This window comes from Pavona decussata, unplaced genomic scaffold, assembly GCF_977016875.1.
Source record: "Pavona decussata unplaced genomic scaffold, jaPavDecu1.1 SCAFFOLD_43, whole genome shotgun sequence".
Taxonomy (NCBI): domain Eukaryota; kingdom Metazoa; phylum Cnidaria; class Anthozoa; order Scleractinia; family Agariciidae; genus Pavona; species Pavona decussata.
In genome coordinates, this window is record NW_028145465.1 from 370,423 (window position 1) to 391,368 (window position 20,946).

The 20,946-nt window shown below is 39.9% G+C and overlaps 1 protein-coding gene and 1 pseudogene across 2 annotated transcripts in view; one reads left to right on the top strand and one right to left on the bottom strand.

Moving 5' to 3' along the window:
- Nucleotides 1-20,946, top strand: part of LOC146482816 (mitochondrial inner membrane protein Mpv17-like) — a 30,944-nt pseudogene that overhangs the window by 5,973 nt on the left and 4,025 nt on the right. The window lies entirely within an intron of this gene.
- Nucleotides 7,425-14,404, bottom strand: LOC146482817 (uncharacterized). Its single transcript, XM_085106699.1, has 2 exons — nt 8,383-14,404; nt 7,425-8,165 (listed from the first exon to the last, which is right to left on the bottom strand). The coding sequence occupies exons 1-2, from the start codon at nt 13,849-13,851 to the stop codon at nt 7,425-7,427; spliced, it is 6,210 nt and encodes a 2,069-aa protein (XP_084962825.1). The 5' UTR covers nt 13,852-14,404.

Here is a 20,946-nt window from a genome sequence, read left to right on the forward strand (position 1 = left end):
AATTTAGGTCTACCCAAATTAATTTCTCCCAGCTGAATTGATTTAGACGCTGAACTTAATTCATCCCTACTTCGCATGAGCTACATAAAATTTGAATTTAGGCCTACCCAAATTAGTTTCTCCCAGCTGAATTGATTTAGACGCTGGACTTAATTCATCCCTACTTCGCATAAGCTACATAAAATTTGAATTTAGGCCTACCCAAATTAATTTCTCCCAGCTGAATTGATTCGGACACTGAACTAAATTCAGCCGTACTTTGCATAAGCTACATCAAATTTGAATTTAGGCCTACCCAAATTAAATTCTCCCAGCTGAATTGATTCAGACGCTGAACTTAATTCATCCCTACTTCGCATAAGCTACATCAAATTTGCATTTAGGCCTACCCAAATTAATTTCTCCCAGCTGAATTGATTTAGGCGCTCAATTTAATTCAGCCGTACTTTGCATAAGCTACATAAAATTTGAATTTAGGGCTACCCAAATTAATTTCTCCCAGCTGAATTGATTTAGACGCTGAACTTAATTCATCCCTACCTTGCATAAGCTACATCAAATTTGAATTTAGGCCTACCCAAATTAATTTCTTTTAGCTGAATTGATTCAGACGCTGAACTTAATTCAGCCGTACTTCCAATAAGCTACATAAAATTTGAATTTTGGCCTACCCAAATTTCTACCTGCTGAATTGATTCAGACGCTGAACTTAACTCAGTCCTACTTCGCATAAACTACATCAAATTTGAATTTACGCCTACCCAAATTAATTTCTCCCAGCTGAATTGATTCAGACGCTGTACTTAATTCATCCCTACTTCGCATAAGCTACATAAAATTTGAATTTAGGCCTACCCAAATTAATTTCTCCCAGCTGAATTGATGGAGACGCTGAACTTAATTCATCCCTACTTTGCATAAGGTACATCAAATTTGAATTTAGGCCTACCCAAATTAATTTCTTCCAGCTGATATGATTCAGACGCTGAACTAAATTTAGCCGTACTTCGCATAAGCTACATCATATTTGAATTTAGGCCTACCCAAGTTAATTTCTCCCAGCTGAATTGATTCAGACGCTAAACTTAATTCATCGCTACTTCGCATAAGCTACATAAAATTTGAATTTAGTCCTACCCAAATTAATTTCTGCCAGCTGAGTTGATTTAAACGCTCAACTTAATTCGGCCGTACTTCCAATAAGCTACATAAAATTTGAATTTAGGCCTACCCAAATTAACTTCTACCTGCTGAATTGATTCAGACACTGAACTTAACTCAGCCGTACTTCGCATAAGCTACATCAAATTTGAATTTAGGCCTACCCAAATTAATTTCTCCCAGCTGAATTGATTCAGACGCTGTACTTAATTCATCCCTACTTCGGATAAGCTACATAAAATTTGAATTTAGGCCTACCCAAATTAATTTCTCCCAGCTAAATTGATTCAGACGCTGAACTTAATTCAGCCGTACTTCGCATAAGTTACATGAAATTTGAATTTAGCCCTACTCAAATTAATTTCTCCCACCTTAATTGATTCAGACGCTGAACTTAATTCAGCCGTACTTTGCATAAGCTACATAAAATTTAAATTTAGGTCTACCCAAATTAATTTCTCCCAGCTGAATTGATTTAGACGCTGAACTTAATTCATCCCTACTTCGCATGAGCTACATAAAATTTGAATTTAGGCCTACCCAAATTAGTTTCTCCCAGCTGAATTGATTTAGACGCTGGACTTAATTCATCCCTACTTCGCATAAGCTACATAAAATTTGAATTTAGGCCTACCCAAATTAATTTCTCCCAGCTGAATTGATTCGGACACTGAACTAAATTCAGCCGTACTTTGCATAAGCTACATCAAATTTGAATTTAGGCCTACCCAAATTAAATTCTCCCAGCTGAATTGATTCAGACGCTGAACTTAATTCATCCCTACTTCGCATAAGCTACATCAAATTTGCATTTAGGCCTACCCAAATTAATTTCTCCCAGCTGAATTGATTTAGGCGCTCAATTTAATTCAGCCGTACTTCGCATAAGCTACATAAAATTTGAATTTAGGGCTACCCAAATTAATTTCTCCCAGCTGAATTGATTTAGACGCTGAACTTAATTCATCCCTACCTTGCATAAGCTACATCAAATTTGAATTTAGGCCTACCCAAATTAATTTCTTTTAGCTGAATTGATTCAGACGCTGAACTTAATTCAGCCGTACTTCCAATAAGCTACATAAAATTTGAATTTTGGCCTACCCAAATTTCTACCTGCTGAATTGATTCAGACGCTGAACTTAACTCAGTCCTACTTCGCATAAACTACATCAAATTTGAATTTACGCCTACCCAAATTAATTTCTCCCAGCTGAATTGATTCAGACGCTGTACTTAATTCATCCCTACTTCGGATAAGCTACATAAAATTTGAATTTAGGCCTACCCAAATTAATTTCTCCCAGCTAAATTGATTCAGACGCTGAACTTAATTCAGCCGTACTTCGCATAAGTTACATGAAATTTGAATTTAGCCCTACTCAAATTAATTTCTCCCACCTTAATTGATTCAGACGCTGAACTTAATTTAGCCGTACTTTGCATAAGCTACATAAAATTTGAATTTAGGTCTACCCAAAATAATATCTCCCAACTGAATTGATTTAGACGCTGAACTTAATTCAGCACTGCTTCAAAGAAGTTACATCAAATTTAAATTTAGGCCTCCCCAAATTAATTTCTTTCAGCTGAATTGATTCAGACGCTGGACTTAATTCATCCCTACTTCGCATAAGCTACATAAAATTTGAATTTAGGCCTACCCAAATTAATTTCTACCTGCTGAATTGATTCAGACGCTGAACTTAACTCAGCCGTACTTCGCATAAGCTACATCAAATTTGAATTTAGGCCTACCCAAATTAATTTTATCCCAGCTGAATTGATTCAGACGCTGTACTTAATTCATCCCTACTTCGCAGAAGCGACATCAAATTTGAATTTAGGGCTACCCAAATTAATTTCTCCCAGCTGAATTGATTTAGACGCTGAACTTAATTCATCCCTACCTTGCATAAGCTACATCAAATTTGAATTTAGGCCTACCCAAATTAATTTCTTTCAGCTGAATTGATTCAGACGCTGAACTTAATTCAGCCGTACTTCCAATAAGCTACATAAAATTTGAATTTTGGCCTACCCAAATTTATTTCTACCTGCTGAATTGATTCAGACGCTGAACTTAACTCAGTCCTACTTCGCATAAACTACATCAAATTTGAATTTACGCCTACCCAAATTAATTTCTCCCAGCTGAATTGATTCAGACGCTGTACTTAATTCATCCCTACTTCGCATAAGCTACATAAAATTTGAATTTAGGCCTACCCAAATTAATTTCTTCCAGCTGATATGATTCAGACGCTGAACTAAATTTAGCCGTACTTCGCATAAGCTACATCAAATTTGAATTTAGGCCTACCCAAGTTAATTTCTCCCAGCTGAATTGATTCAGACGCTGTACTTAATTCATCCCTACTTCGCATAAGCTACATAAAATTTGAATTTAGGCCTACCCAAATTAATTTCTTCCAGCTGATATGATTCAGACGCTGAACTAAATTTAGCCGTACTTCGCATAAGCTACATAAAATTTGAATTTAGTCCTACCCAAATTAATTTCTCCCAGCTGAATTGATTTAAACGCTCAACTTAATTCGGCCGTACTTCCAATAAGCTACATAAAATTTGAATTTAGGCCTACCCAAATTAACTTCTACCTGCTGAATTGATTCAGACGCTGAACTTAACTCAGCCGTACTTCGCATAAGCTACATCAAATTTGAATTTAGGCCTACCCAAATTAATTTCTCCCAGCTGAATTGATTCAGACGCTGTACTTAATTCATCCCTACTTCGCATAAGCTACATAAAATTTGAATTTAGGCCTACCCAAATTAATTTCTCCCAGGTAAATTGATTCAGACGCTGAACTTAATTTAGCCGTACTTTGCATAAGCTACATAAAATTTGAATTTAGGTCTACCCAAAATAATATCTCCCAACTGAATTGATTTAGACGCTAAACTTAATTCAGCACTGCTTCGAAGAAGCTACATCAAATTTGAATTTAGGCCTCCCCAAATTAATTTCTTTCAGCTGAATTGATTCAGACGCTGAACTTAATTCATCCCTACTTCGCATAAGCTACATAAAATTTGAATTTAGGTCTACCCAAATTAATTTCTGCCTGCTGAATTGATTCAGACGCTGAACTTAACTCAGCCGTACTTCGCATAAGCTACATCAAATTTGAATTTAGGCCTACCCAATTTAATTTCTTTCAGCTGAATTGATTCAGACACTGAACTTAACTCAGCCGTACTTCGCATAAGCTACATCAAGTTTGAATTTAGGCCTACCCAAATTAATTTCTCCCAGCTGAATTGATTCAGACGCTGTACTTAATTCATCCCTACTTCGGATAAGCTACATAAAATTTGAATTTAGGCCTACCCAAATTAATTTCTCCCAGCTAAATTGATTCAGACGCTGAACTTAATTCAGCCGTACTTCGCATAAGTTACATGAAATTTGAATTTAGCCCTACCCAAATTAATTTCTCCCACCTTAATTGATTCAGACGCTGAACTTAATTTAGCCGTACTTTGCATAAGCTACATAAAATTTGAATTTAGGTCTACCCAAAATAATATCTCCCAACTGAATTGATTTAGACGCTGAACTTAATTCAGCACTGCTTCAAAGAAGCTACATCAAATTTAAATTTAGGCCTTCCCAAATTAATTTCTTTCAGCTGAATTGATTCAGACGCTGGACTTAATTCATCCCTACTTCGCATAAGCTACATAAAATTTGAATTTAGGCCTACCCAAATTAATTTCTACCTGCTGAATTGATTCAGACGCTGAACTTAACTCAGCCGTACTTCGCATAAGCTACATCAAATTTGAATTTAGGCCTACCCAAATTAATTTTATCCCAGCTGAATTGATTCAGACGCTGTACTTAATTCATCCCTACTTCGCAGAAGCGACATCAAATTTGAATTTAGCCCTACCCAAATTAATTTCTCCCAGCTGAATTGATTTAGACGCTGAACTTAATTCATCCCTACCTTGCATAAGCTACATCAAATTTGAATTTAGGCCTACCCAAATTAATTTCTTTCAGCTGAATTGATTCAGACGCTGAACTTAATTCAGCCGTACTTCTAATAAGCTACATAAAATTTGAATTTTGGCCTACCCAAATTTATTTCTACCTGCTGAATTGATTCAGACGCTGAACTTAATTCAGCCGTACTTCCAATAAGCTACATAAAATTTGAATTTTGGCCTACCCAAATTTATTTCTACCTGCTGAATTGATTCAGACGCTGAACTTAACTCAGTCCTACTTCGCATAAACTACATCAAATTTGAATTTACGCCTACCCAAATTAATTTCTCCCAGCTGAATTGATTCAGACGCTGTACTTAATTCATCCCTACTTCGCATAAGCTACATAAAATTTGAATTTAGGCCTACCCAAATTAATTTCTCCCAGCTGAATTGATTGAGACGCTGAACTTAATTCATCCCTACTTTGCATAAGGTACATCAAATTTGAATTTAGGCCTACCCAAATTAATTTCTTCCAGCTGATATGATTCAGACGCTGAACTAAATTTAGCCGTACTTCGCATAAGCTACATCAAATTTGAATTTAGGCCTACCCAAGTTAATTTCTCCCTGCTGAATTGATTCAGACGCTAAACTTAATTCATCGCTACTTCGCATAAGCTACATAAAATTTGAATTTAGTCCTACCCAAATTAATTTCTCCCAGCTGAATTGATTTAAACGCTCAACTTAATTCGGCCGTACTTCCAATAAGCTACATAAAATTTGAATTTAGGCCTACCCAAATTAACTTCTACCTGCTGAATTGATTCAGACGCTGAACTTAACTCAGCCGTACTTCGCATAAGCTACATCAAATTTGAATTTAGGCCTACCCAAATTAATTTCTCGCAGCTGAATTGATTCAGACGCTGTACTTAATTCATCCCTACTTCGCATAAGCTACATAAAATTTGAATTTAGGCCTACCCAAATTAATTTCTCCCAGGTAAATTGATTCAGACGCTAAACTTAATTCAGCCGTACTTTGCATAAGTTACATCAAATTTGAATTTAGCCCTACCCAAATTAATTTCTCCCACCTTAATTGATTCAGACGCTGAACTTAATTTAGCCGTACTTTGCATAAGCTACATAAAATTTGAATTTAGGTCTACCCAAAATAATATCTCCCAACTGAATTGATTTAGACGCTAAACTTAATTCAGCACTGCTTCGAAGAAGCTACATCAAATTTGAATTTAGGCCTCCCCAAATTAATTTCTTTCAGCTGAATTGATTCAGACGCTGAACTTAATTCATCCCTACTTCGCATAAGCTACATAAAATTTGAATTTAGGTCTACCCAAATTAATTTCTGCCTGCTGAATTGATTCAGACGCTGAACTTAACTCAGCCGTACTTCGCATAAGCTACATCAAATTTGAATTTAGGCCTACCCAAATTAATTTTATCCCAGCTGAATTGATTCAGACGCTGTACTTAATTCATCCCTACTTCGCAGAAGCTACATCAAATTTGAATTTAGGCCTACCCAATTTAATTTCTTTCAGCTGAATTGATTCAGACGCTGAACTTAATTCAGCCGTACTTTGCATAAGCTACATAAAATTTGAACATAGGTCTACCCAAATTAATTTCTCCCAGCTGAATTGATTCAGACGCTGAACTTAATTCATCCCTACTGTAGCCGCTGCTAATCACTCAGCTCTCTACTTTCACTTTATTTGATATTTTTCACCATTGCAAAGTAACTCATCCCGACGGTAAACAAATCCGTACCAGAACGGTTCTTGAAATACAAAGATTAAATAAAAGATGTTAAAAATAATACTACAAGTAAACGACATGGAATGAGCAACTGAGAAACAATAGAAAACGAACGACTAACACAAGAACGTACCTTATCGGTGATTCTACAGAGAATTAATCAAGACGGGAAGAACGGCGAGACACAACTATACAAAACTGAAAATGATGCGCACACTGAAAACTTATGCAAGAAAACTGGCTTAAAAAGGGTAAAAAAGGGGTGACAGAAAGGCTATTTACATACATAATGAACTATAAAGGTGTGGGGGCGAAAGGTACGAAAGATGTAACACACACAAATAAAACAAAAGTAAGTGAAAATTAGTCGCGCAGAAAAATAAAATAAAAAGCTATAACTCGCTGTAACACACCGGCCCCCGAAAGGCGCATATAAGAAAGCCTTTCCAAAAAAAACTAAGGTGTTCATAATGTCTGAGTTCAGTTATTTAACGTCACTGTCCAGGTTAGTCTCTTTCAAATAAAGCGCCTTCTAATAGGCAAAGTTTCCGCACGTCGCGTCGTAGAACCGAGGAGGCCGTCCTGACCAAGACCTGTCTCACGAAACCGTGCTTGTCAGGAAATACTTCTTGAACAATACCCTTCGGCCAAAATCCGCGAGGCGAAGCTTCGTCAACGACTAGAACCAAGTCATCAACAGCCAAGCTTGGGCGTGGACGGAGCCATTTCTGTTTTCGCTGAAGAGCCGGTATGTATTCGCGTATCCAACGCTTCCAAAACACATCAGCTAAATAATGTGCTTGCTTCCAACGCTTAGACGCATAAGACACGACATCACTGGTTTCTGTTGGAGACTGACAGACATTTGGACGAAGCAATAGCAACTTGCTCGGGGTCAAGGGTTCGAGGTCCTGCGGATCACTAGACGGTGGCGTGAGAGGGCGATCGTTAAGGATCTTCTCAACTTCTGCCATGAAAGTAAGGAGAGTCTCGTCATCGACCAGTTGAACGCCTATGAGTGAGCGGAAAATCTTGCGTATGGAACGGATTATTCTTTCCCAGACTCCGCCAGCATGACTTGCTAACGGTGGATTGAAGTGCCAAGTAACGCCTCGTCTTCTGAGACAATTGTCGATTCGGTCGATGTTCCATTTCTCCAAGGCGGTCTTAATTTCTACTTCTGCTCCTCTGAAGTTGGTTCCATTGTCACTGTTACTGCTGGGCTTCGTGTTTCCCAGCTGGGTTCCCTGCGCAGACATTTAGTTTCGGGCATGCGCATAGGTGGCCTTTAATGTTTACCACGAGGGCCACCGAGTTTTTACCTCAATTTTAAGTTCACTAAGGTTTATTAGTTTTCACGGTTTGTACGGCAGTTAAGTTGACTTTTATTAAGGCCCATCGGTGTAACTGGAATTGCGAGTTTGTCTCACGGTGCCTCGTGTCGAAATAAACGTTGAAATTTACGGCTGGTTTACATTCGCATCTACAGTCACTAAAGACTTCAACTGGTGAACCGCGTCTGCTGACGAATCTGGAGAAGGCTTGTATAAAGGAATCGCTGGTAAGGTCGTGCGCAATCTCGATATGTACTGCTCGGACAGCTAAACACGTGAACAGACACCCGTATCTCTTCACATGACTTCGTTTTAACTTGACAAGAATTGGGCCGAAGTAATCCACTCCCACTGAAGAGAACGGAGGCGACTGTGGGGTTACCCTTGCTCTGGGAAGAGGTGCCATTACTTGCTGACATGGAGGAGCATTCCATTGACGACACTTCAAACACTTCCCAACAACACGACGAACAGCTGAATGTCCCTGAAGGATCCAAAATTTTCGTCTAATGCTGGAGAGGACTTGGTTTGCACCCACATGGCCTTCTGCTTCGTGATACTCTTTAACAATTAGGTCGGTGACGTAATTCTTGCCAGGCAGAATCATTGGGTGTTTGGCGTCGAAACTAATAGGTGCCCTTTCAAGACGTCCTCCGACGCATATGATACCATTATGGATGAACGGACTCAGCTTACGTAGAGGACTGAGGTAACCCACGCATGCGAATCTCTTTCTGGATGGACGTGAGAGGCTTGAATCTAGAGAACTTGCTGAACGCTCCTTGGACAGAATTTCTAACTCTTTCGGGAAAGATTGGGCTTGAATGACTTGAACTATTTCTCTTGTCGCACGGGAAATTTCTCCAACCGTCAAATTGCCCACTCGTGGTGTTTTCTGGGACACACGTGACTGAAGGTATTCTCGGAAACGTAACAACCAGGCGACGGATGCCTGAAGCTTGTTAAAGGAGGAGTGTGTCCGAAGTAGGCGCTCGAGGATGTCTTCTCTTAACACTAAGTGGATTTGTGGCTTTTCCCTTTTCAATTCTGTATCCTCTTCACAACAATCAAGTATCTGGAAAGGGGATTGCGGCCATTCACTCTCATGTCTGCGGAGGAAGGCTGGACCATTAAGCCAACTTTCAAACTTCTCTGTCTCTAGAATTGACAAACCACGGGAAGCGTAGTCTGCAGGATTGGACTGCGAGTCCACGTACCGCCACTGACATGGTGAGGACGCATCGTGAATTATCGACAATCTGTTAGCCACAAACGTCTGGAACCTCCTTGCCTCGTTACGGATGTACTGAAGGACTATAGTAGAGTCTGTCCAGAACACAGTTTTGTGAACTTGAAGGTCAAGCTCGTCTTCGAGGAACTTATGCAATTTCGCAGATACGGTTGCAGCGGTCAGCTCCATTCGAGGAATTGTGATAGTTTTCAAGGGTGCTACCCGTGCCTTTCCAAGGAGTAATCCACTGTGAATATGACCTGAAACATCTACAAGCCGGATATACGATGCTGCACCGTATCCTTTCTCCGATGCATCGCTGAAGTGGTGCAGTTGAACATTAAGGAGGTTGCCAAACCCTCGAGGCTTCATACAACGTGGCCAGCTAACAAGCTTCAGATTTGGAAGATTATCAACCCAACCACGCCACTCCGTTAGCTTCTCATCAGGAATTTGATCGTCCCAGCCGAAATCTTGCTTGCACAGTTCTTGAAGGATCATCTTGGCCGGCAATACAAGAGGGGCTGCGAATCCTAGCGGATCGTACACACCAGAAACCAAGGACAATATCCCCCTTCTAGTATCAGCGACTTCTTTTTCAGAGACACGGAAGCTTAATGTGTCCTTCTCGACATTCCACTGGGTTCCCAAGGCTCGATCAATAGGCAAATCTTCAAAATCTAGAGTCATCACAGACGGTGCCCGCTTTGAAGCCGGTATAAACTCAAGAACTTCTCGGCAATTGCTTATCCACTTTGTAAGATGAAACCCGCCTTTGGAAAGCAAGTCCGTCAATTGGTGCACCAATCTTTTCGCATCAGGAACTGAGACCACCGACTTCAAGCAATCATCGACGTAGAAGTTGCGATAAACTGTGTCAACGGTCTGGACGTCAAATTCACTTTGATTATCACGTGCCGTTTTCCTGAGGGCGAAACTGGCACAACATGGCGATGATTTGGCGCCAAATAGATGTACTAACATCTGATGATCAACAAGGTTGTTTGAAGGATTGCCATCTTCCCACCAAAGAAACCGCAGGGCATGACAGTCGTCCGGTGCCACAAGTACCTGGTGGAACATCCGCTCTATGTCCGACATTAGTGCTATGGGTTCTTGCCGGAATCTGAGTAGAACACCTGCGAGATTATTCGTAAGATCCGGACCTTGGAGGAGTTGATCGTTCAAAGAAGTATCACGGAATCTTGCTGCGCAATCGAAAACAACTCTTACTTTCCCAGGTTTTTGGGGATGAAAAACTGGATGATGAGGCAAGTACCACAATGGTTTGTCATCAACGTAGACTTGGTCGTCGGGAACTCTCTTGGCGTGGCCCCTTGATATGTAGTCTTCAACAGTCGATCTGTACTTCTCAAAAAGGGGGGTGTCCTTTTGGAAACGTCTTTCTAGGAACCTCATTCTTCGTACAGCAACATCTCGGTTATTCGGTAGGCAAGGAGACTTGAGGCGCCATGGGAGAGGTAACTGATAGTGACCATTTCTAAGGCAGGCGGAACTCTCCAGAATGGCCAGGGCTCGTTGGTCTTCAATTGACATGGCTTGCTTCACACTAGATAAGGACTCATTGAAGTCTGCGTCATATAACCTCTTAAGCTGGTTTGAGATCATCTCTTGGCCGCCACTAATAAAGCTGACATGCACTTCTGAACTCTTGCTATGTTCTAAAGGACCAATGAGTGTCCATCCAAGTAGCGTACGGGCTGCATAAGGCTGCTTTCTTTTACCGCATCTTTGTTCAAATACCCAATGGGCTTCAGGGTTGTCATTACCGATCAGGATCTCCACCTTTTGGTCTTCAAGCTTTGGAAACTCAATGCCGTGTAAATGAGACCATCCTCGAACATCTTCATCGGTTGGTATGCTCCGTCTTGAAACCGGGAGATGGTCCACTGTCCACACTTTGTTCAAATGTATACTGTCATCTGACTTGAGAGCCTTGACGTTCAATTCCACCTCAAAACCGCTTCTGGATCGGTCTTTCTCGTTTACGGTTGTAAGAGAGAACGTCATAGGTTTCCCTGACAAGCCCAGGGTTTCTGCCAAACTATTGGAGCAGAGAGTGGTATCCGAGCCATCATCTAGGAAAGCGTATGTCTCTACCTCGGGACCGCCATCCGCACCACTGACTCTCACGGGAACTATACGCAGGCTCACACGAGGTTTTCCGGTACCAATGGCTGCACACTGGCCTTCATCACTAGCTCTGTCAACGTTTACCTTCTCAGGGGTATCCACTGTGGCCCTGTCAGCGGGTTGGTTCGTTTCTTCAAGGACTCTGTCGCCAGGAGGATGCAGCAACGAGTGGTGACGTTTCCCACATCCACTGAAGAGGCAAGCCCTAAATTGCCTGCAGCGCCTTACAAAGTGGTTGCTTCTCAGGCAGTTGATGCATAATCTTTTGTCCAACACAAACTTTCTACGTTCTTCATAGGATATGTCTCTAAATTTGAAGCATCTCTCGAGATCATGATTACCATTGCAGAACAAACACGTAGTCACAGGAGCTTGCTTGTTTGCATGCTGCTTCGAGCCAAGAGCTTTCTGTGGACTCGGGATAGACGAGGTACCATTTGAACCTTGAGTCGCGAGAGTTGTTACTTTCACCGCAGGGGCATCGTCTGATTTTCTTCTTGCTCTTTGTGTAATCCCTTTGTCTTCATTCGGTCTAGTACCAACCAATTTTCCGAAGGCAGTATTGGCTACAGCGGCTCTCTTTTCCACGAAATCTGTTAGGTGAGAGAACTCAGGTTCGATATCAGCTTCAATCAATTTGCTTGACACTTCTGCCCACTTCGCCTGGATGTGAGGTGGCAGGCGCATTACAACCTTTCTGAGAGTGTCCATCGAATTTATATCTGCTTTGTATCGCATATGCTCAGAGCTCATAACGCAATTTCTCATGTCTCTCGCTAGCTGCGACAGCTTCTCGGCGTCCGACGCTCGGATTTGAGGTCCCATAACAACTCTTTCAATAAACGCACGCACAATGATGTGTTTCTGACCGAAATTCTTCTGCAAGATATCTTTCGCTTCGCGGTAACCTTGCCCAGGAGGCAAGATAACACAGTTCTCGATGGCGTCTTTTGTGACACCTGAGCAAAACTGGATAAGGTAGGACAGTCTTTCATCGTCCGCGTTAACTCTACGTTCCACATTGATTTCAAAGCTCTTTATAAATCGAGGATACTTCCTAGGATCGCCATCAAAGGAGATAACTTCTCTTTTCGGCATTTCGAGCCTTTCGAGGCCAGAGGACAAGTAGCGGACTGTTTTTTCCTGCTGTTGGCTCAAAAGGCGCTGAAGGTCTGAGGCTTCAATAACTGCTTCGTTTTTCTTATGATCTCTGGACTCTTTATTTGGTACGACTGCTGGTAGCTCGCGTGACTTAGTTAGAAAACCAGACGAGAATTCATGAGCTTGTCCAGGATCCCTTTCACAAGACTGAAGATATTTTCCAATGGCTTCATCAGGCGTCTGTTTTGGCAATTGATTAAAGGACTCAAATACGCGCTCGGAATCACTGCAAAAATCCACCTCGATCTGTGCCTGGTCAGCCTCAAATCTGGCCTTAAACAGCTCCTTTTCCTTGTCTAGACGCTGCCTCTCGTGCTCTAACTGTTGCAGACGACTTAGGAGCCTTAGTTCCTCTTCAACTTTCTTCACTTGAAGTCTGGCCTTCGCAAGCTTTACCTTGGACGACTGCGAAGCTTTGCTAACTCTCGAGCTACCACGTGAATCCCCGGTGAAAGAACGGGTAAGCCAAACTGAATCGTCATCTGGAAACGTATCATGCGGAATATCGCGTGAACTCTGTGGTGCTGCATCTCGAGGGATCTCGAGAGAAGGGCGTGGGACACCCTCGCGTGGGTATCCCTCGCGAGGACTCTCGCACGAAGAAGGGTGTGGCTGATTTCCCACGAACACACTGTCACGAGGAACCACGCGTGGGCCCTCGCGCGGTGCGGGATCCAATTCGGGACGTGAAGTTGCCGATTCGCACGACTTACTAAACCACCGAGCAAATTCCACGTCAAAAAGGCCTTTCGTTTCTATTTCACGCATATGATCTTGCAACGCCCGTTCGTGTTCGTCTGAAACTGTCAATGACTGTAACAAATCTTTTGCCTTCGCGTTATACCTCATAAATAAACCGTCCAGCGTACATTTCTTGTCTAAAACTTCCACAAGACTTCCACTATTCGAAAACAACCACTCCAATTCTTTGTATGACCTCGTTAAGTGACCTCTGTAGGCTGATAACGATCGTCTAAGTTGATTAATCTGACCCTCATCCAACAACGCGCAACTCGACGTTCGCCGCGTAAATCCTGACCCGCCTTCTGCCATAATGGAACTTGATTCAGCAAGGAAAGGAAACTCCGCTAATAATCCGTCGTATCGATAAGAACCATGTAGCCGCTGCTAATCACTCAGCTCTCTACTTTCACTTTATTTGATATTTTTCACCATTGCAAAGTAACTCATCCCGACGGTAAACAAATCCGTACCAGAACGGTTCTTGAAATACAAAGATTAAATAAAAGATGTTAAAAATAATACTACAAGTAAACGACATGGAATGAGCAACTGAGAAACAATAGAAAACGAACGACTAACACAAGAACGTACCTTATCGGTGATTCTACAGAGAATTAATCAAGACGGGAAGAACGGCGAGACACAACTATACAAAACTGAAAATGATGCGCACACTGAAAACTTATGCAAGAAAACTGGCTTAAAAAGGGTAAAAAAGGGGTGACAGAAAGGCTATTTACATACATAATGAACTATAAAGGTGTGGGGGCGAAAGGTACGAAAGATGTAACACACACAAATAAAACAAAAGTAAGTGAAAATTAGTCGCGCAGAAAAATAAAATAAAAAGCTATAACTCGCTGTAACACCTACTTCGCATAAGCTACATAAAATTTGAATTTACGCCTACCCAAATTAATTTCTCCCAGCTGAATTGATTCAGACGCTGAACTTAATTTATCCCTACTTCGCATAAGCTACATCAAATTTGAATTTAGGCCTACCCAAATTAATTTCTCCCAGCTGAATTGATTCAGACGCTGAACTTATTTTAGCCGTACTTTGCCTAAGCTACATAAAATTTGAATTTAGGTCTACCCAAATTAATTTCTCCCAGCTGTATTGATTCAGACGCTGCACTAAATTCAGCAGTGCTTCGCATAAGCTACATCAAATTTGAATTTAGGCCTACCCAAATTAATTTCTTTCAGGTGAATTGATTCAGACGCTGAACTTAAATCAGCCGTACTTCGCAGAAGCTACATCAAATTTGAATTTAGGCTTACCCAAATTAATTTCTCCCAGCTGAATTGATTCAGACGCTGAACTTAATTCAGCCGTACTTTGCATAAGCTACATAAAATTTGAATTTAGGTCTACCCAAATTAATTTCTTTCAGCTGAATTGATTCAGACGCTGAACTTAATTTATCCCTACTTCGCATAAGCTACATAAAATTTGAATTTAGGCCTACCCAAATTAATTTCTACCAGCTGAATTGATTTAGACGCTGAACTTAATTCAGCCGTACTTTGCATAAGCTACATCAAATTTGAATTTAGGCCTACCCAAATTAATTTCTCCCAGCTGAATTGATTCAGACGCTGAACTTAATTCATCCCTACTTCGCATAAGCTACATCAAATTTGAATTTAGGCCTACCCAAATTAATTTCTTTCAGCTGAATTGATTCAGACGCTGAACTTAATTCAGCCGTACTTTGCATAAGAGTAGTGATAGATGTTAAAAATTAACCCCATCACTGCCTTCCCCTGCCTTCCCCTGCCTTCCTGCATACTAATAAGTGTAGAGGTTTACTAATGAGCGTCACTCTAGTACAATGAAAACAATAGGCCGGCCGAAACTTGCCCGTTAATAATTAACCCTGATTGGCTTATGAAAAATCTATATTTATATATTTAAAATAAAAGCGCCAATTTTAACGAAAGCGTCATTTCTTCATTTAACTTGAACTCGCTGGGAAAACTTTTTTCGATTTTCAAAACGTTAGTACTGTTGAAGATGGCTTTTTTCACCAATGTTATTGATCTTCAAGCTGCCTGGAGCGCTTGTTTAACTGTCCGCGACTGGGAGACCAAACCCGTTTCTCCTATCTATCTCGAGGAAATGAAAAACTATTTAAGTCACGCATTGTTAGTCAGTTAATTATGCGGGTCCACGAGCCTAAAGTTGCATATAAATAAGTTCAGTTCTGCTGAAAAACCCCAAGGGACGCATTAGTATATAATCAATTTTATATAACTTAACAAGGATCAATTAAAACACGCGACTTATAATAATTATAAGTTGCGTGCAATTATTGCTAGCAATAGAACCAGTCAAGAGATACCGTTTTAAAAACTTTATTAAAAAACAATGACAAAAAGAGTCAAATACACAGCGATTTGAAAGGAAAAGGAATGAAAATTAATCATTTGACTGACTATTACAAATCCGTTTTTTTTTTTCGTTTTATTTCGAGCAATAATAATTATTCCTTCCGTGTCTACACAATTTTCCTATGGCCTCTAAGGCAACAGTTCGACTTTCTTTGTTTCTTGCGGTTTGTCTTGTTCTTTGTAGTCGGTCTTTTAGTTTTTGCATGAAAAGAGGCTTCATTTCTCCGATGTCTTGACAGTTCATACACCGTTTCTTGTGTCTGTACTGGATTGTGATAGTGATTTTTTCCGGAATTATCCGCTTCACTTTCGTAAACTACGACTTTAACTTCAGGTTGCAGTTTCGCCTCTTGTAAATACTTATCTTTCTGTTTTTTCAAATTAAAAATATTGCATTACCGTCTTTGTAGAAATAGAGCTGTCTTGAGATCCTTTGAAAGATTTTTAAAGTTTTGGAGTGAAATAAAGTTTTATTCATCTGTACACCGCGTTAGTCACTAATTATGTTTAACAAATCTTTGACTGGAGCTCTAAAATTTGCATGTGAATTATCTCGTGTGTCTTTTGTTTGAGAAACAATAAGTCATATCCAACACCTACTCTGATTGGGTATTCCCAGAGTCAGTGTCTATAACAATAACTGAACTGGCTACACGCAAGCTATTTTATGCGCAATCTTCGTCCACTTCGATTTTCAGACCGTCAGTTCCTTAACAACATGGCCAGCAAGTTTACTGTTGGAACCGCAAACACCCTCGGAAAAGTGAAGAATAGTGATATTGAAATAGAATATCAGAAACTATTAGCGACCTGTTTCAAAACCCTGAACGGAACAAGGGAATTATCACAGAGAGCTTATAAGGCAATTAAAACTTAGCGACGCGCGACACCCACGCGTGTGTCTGAGAAAAATAAAGACACATGACTAGAAATGGCCTGTTTGTCCCCTTTTGTCCCTTTTGGCGTGGTTTTGGCCTTTCAGACCTGGTTACGGCCTTTCAGGCCTGTGTTTGGCCTGGTTATGACCTTTCTGATCTTCTTTTATTTATGACGGAGAACGCATAGTAACCCCGCCTTCATCAATTTTCTTTAAAACAGACGCGTTACTTTCTGAAGTTTAGTTTCTTGTCAGAACGCGTGCGGTTCAAACCAAAGATGACGAGCACAAACTATACCTTATACCTGCAACAAGGTGCTGGAAATTATGAAGACAGTGAAGAAAGCGACTTCTCCCAAGAAAGCGATTTCTCTCAAGAAAGCGAAGTCTCTAGTCAAGGAACAGAGTCTTCAAGAGAAGAAGAAGAAGAAACAGAAAACTTAGAGCCGTGGTCACGCATTCTTGATGAAGCCGAGAACCGCCACAAGACCCAGCTTAACGCTTTGATCAATCAATACCAAGAAAACGGCGATTCAGAAAATGTGGCTCGTAGTAAAGCCGTAAACGCTTTCGTTCCTGTTTACAGAAAGGAGCTGAGAAAAGTGCTCTTAGAGAATCTACAATGGATGCGTGCAATGAAAAAAGATCCCACCTTCAAAAAAGTGATGGAAACTCAAAAAGAGCTTAAAGACACAGAAGGATTTGATTGGTTGGAAACGACGGAACTTGCTATCGATAAGCGAAAATTCTTACTCAATCGATTATACGAAAAGTAGCCCATTCCGCAAGATCAAGACTAAACCTACTATGAATGTTATGGAATTTTTTTTTATTTCCTGGACCTTTGTATTGTTGCATTTCAATAAAACTGTAAACAAGCAAACTTTACGTGTGTTGATTGATGACTTGAAAATAATAACAACAATAGTAAACTTGTACAAAAAAATTAAAAAAAATCTGAAATTTGAAATACAAATTTCTAAAGCAAGATCAAAACTTTTTAATTTTAAAAATACTGTTATTTGTGATGACACTTTTAAATAAAGATGATGATTCCAAAGTTGAGAGCTGTTGCGTGACTAGCGACGCGCGACACCCACGCGTGTGTCTGAGAAAAGTAATAATAATAAAAAAAACCATATAACTACAAATGGCCCATTTGTCTCCTTTTGTCCCTTTTGGCGTGGTTTTGGCCTTTCAGGCCTGGTTATGGCCTTTCAGGCCTGTGTTTGGCCTGGTTATGGCCTTTCTGGTCTGTGTTTGGCCCTTCTGACACTCTATATAACCTGACTATTTGCGAAAAAGATTTTATTTGTGTTCAGTCACCAAACTGTCAACATGGTTTACAAGAGAGTTTGCAGAAACTGTCCGATTCCATCTTGCGGGGCGAAGTACCTTGTCAGATTAGCTAACCATCTCGCGGATGTTCATCAGTTAGATCACATACAGCGAAGACAGTATTGACAAGAAGCGAAGCTGCAACCTAAAGTTAAAGTCGTAGTTTACGCAAGTGAAGTGGATAATTCCGGAAAAAATCACTATCACAATCCAGTACAGACACAAGAAACGGTGTACGAACTGTCAAGACATCGGAGAAATGAGGCCTCTTTTAAAGCAAAAACTACAAAGAACAAGACAAACCGCAAGAAACAAAGAAAGTCGAACTGTTGGCTGAGAGGCCATAGGAAAATTGTGTAGACACGGAAGGAATAATCATTATTGCTCGAAATAAAACGAAAAACAAAAACGGATTTGTAATAGTCAGTCAAATGATTAATTTTCATTCCTTTTCCTTTCAAATCGCTGTGTATTTGACTCTTTTTGTCATTGTTTTTTAATAAAGTTTTTAAAACGGTATCTCTTGTCTGGTTCTATTGCTAGCAATTATAAGTGGCGTGTTTTAATTGATCCTTGTTAAGTTATATAAAATTGATTATATACTAATGCGTCCCTTGGGGTTTTTCAGCAGAACTGAACTTATTTATATGCAACTTTAGGCTCGTGGACTCGCATAATTAACTGACTAACGGTGCGTGGCTTAAATAGTTTTTCATTTCCTCGAGATAGATAGGAGAAACGGGTTTGGTCTCCCAGTCGCGGACAGTTAAACAAGCGCTCAAGGCAGCTTGAAGATCAATAACATTGGTGAAAAAAGCCATCTTCATGATAACCGTTTCGAAATCGAACAAAGTTTTCAAGTTTCCTGCGAGTTCAGTATCTATCACTATGAATGTTAATTTTTAACATTCAGCGAGTTCAAGTTGAATGAAGGAATGACGCTTTCGTTAAAATTGGCGCTTTTATTTTAAATATATAATTCTCGGTTTTCACTGTCACGCCATTGAAAAAAAAAATCGAAACCATTCCATGAATGAACTCAAGAAATTGACATGGTATAGAGGATAAATAAATAAGGCATCTGTCTAAGTGTCAGGTCTGTGCGGCATTCCGTACTCGAGTTATTTGACAAAATATTCCACATAAATTTATAGAGCTTAGTATGGAGACGCTATGTTTGTGTCCCTCTGAGGGGCACAAACATGGCGGCCAGAAATACGAAAAAACATCTGGAGTTCACTTTTGCTAGAAAAGAGGTTTGTTTGCCCTTGTGAATTTTCGAATGTTTAGATTAATATTTCTCCTCAAACTTAAATTGTTTAGAATGCTGAAAATCACCCAAAGAGTCATTCTCAAGATACGGAAAAGCTCTGTCACGGTCGTCCTCCTTATGTCACGCACGATGGAAACTCGGAAATTGAAACTGTTCTATTTTCAAAAGGAGGCACGACATCGAGCTAAAAAATTGTGAACAGACATATTTTTAGTAATCTTTCCTTGAATGAAGGTAAAAATTTTGAAGGCCTCCCAGTTTTAATTTCTAGAATTTGGTGACGTCAAGTGAAAACCGAGAATAGATTTTTCATAAGTCAATCAGGGTTAATTATTAACGGGCAAGTTTGGGCCGGCCTATTGTTTTCATTGTACTAGAGTGACGCTCATTAGTAAACCTCGACACTTATTAGTATGCAGGAAGGCAGGGGAAGGCAGTGATGGGGTTAATTTTTAACATCTATCACTACTCATAAGCTACATAAAATTTGAATTTAGGTCTACCCAAATTAATTTCTCCTAGCTGAATTGATTCAGACACTGAACTTAATTCAGCCGTACTTCGCATAAGCTACATCAAAACTGAATTTAGGCCTACCCAAATTAATTTCTCCCAGCTGAATTGATTCAGACGCTGAACTTAATTCATCCCTACTTCGCATAAGCTACATAAATTTTGAATTTAGGCCTACCCAAATTGATTTATCCCAGCTGAATTGATTCAGATCTATGCTGAACTGAATTTAGCCTAAATAGATTCACTGAAACATACTTTGACTGAAGACTGGAGAGCAACCACCTCCCTGGTTATTGAGCTATAGTTTGACATTGAGCCCTCACTACAGCTGCTACAACACTGTTTCTGAATATCCAGGATGTGCTTCCGAAGGAGTAAAACAAAAAGTTATGGAGAGACATGTAATTACCTGAAGTGGTATCTGCAAAAATTTTAGCCTGGTACATGTACATTGTATCTTCTAGGTATGCGTGTATGCTTTCCTTGCTGATTTAAGAAATTATTGATTAATAAAGTAAAACACAGTCATGAAGTGATTGCCAATTTAAAGCAAATACTGTAGCACCAACTTGGCTAATAATGAGTTCTGAAAAGTACAATGAGACTGTGTGAAGCTGCAAGAAAATGTATCAATTGAAGACCCGGATGGAAGCAAGCGTAAGTGACGATTTGACCTTTAAAATTCAAATTTCTCCAAAAAACTTTTTACTTTGGTCCATAAATTTGTGGTGTTAGAAAGTTTTGTTTAGCTTTAAACAGAGAAGAAGAAAAATCAGTTCAAGCATCACTTCAGTTGGTTTAGGTCTCAGGCTAAAATCATAAGCTTGTTGGACAAATTCAAACCCTATAAATCAGAATGCAAATATGAACTGTGTTTCAGACACAATAACCTGTCTGTATGCCAAATGAGAAATGGTTTATAAAAGGTTTTCGAAATGAAGGGCACAATCTGAGACTATTTGTTCTACATCAGTTATCATGACAAAAACATACTGTAGTAC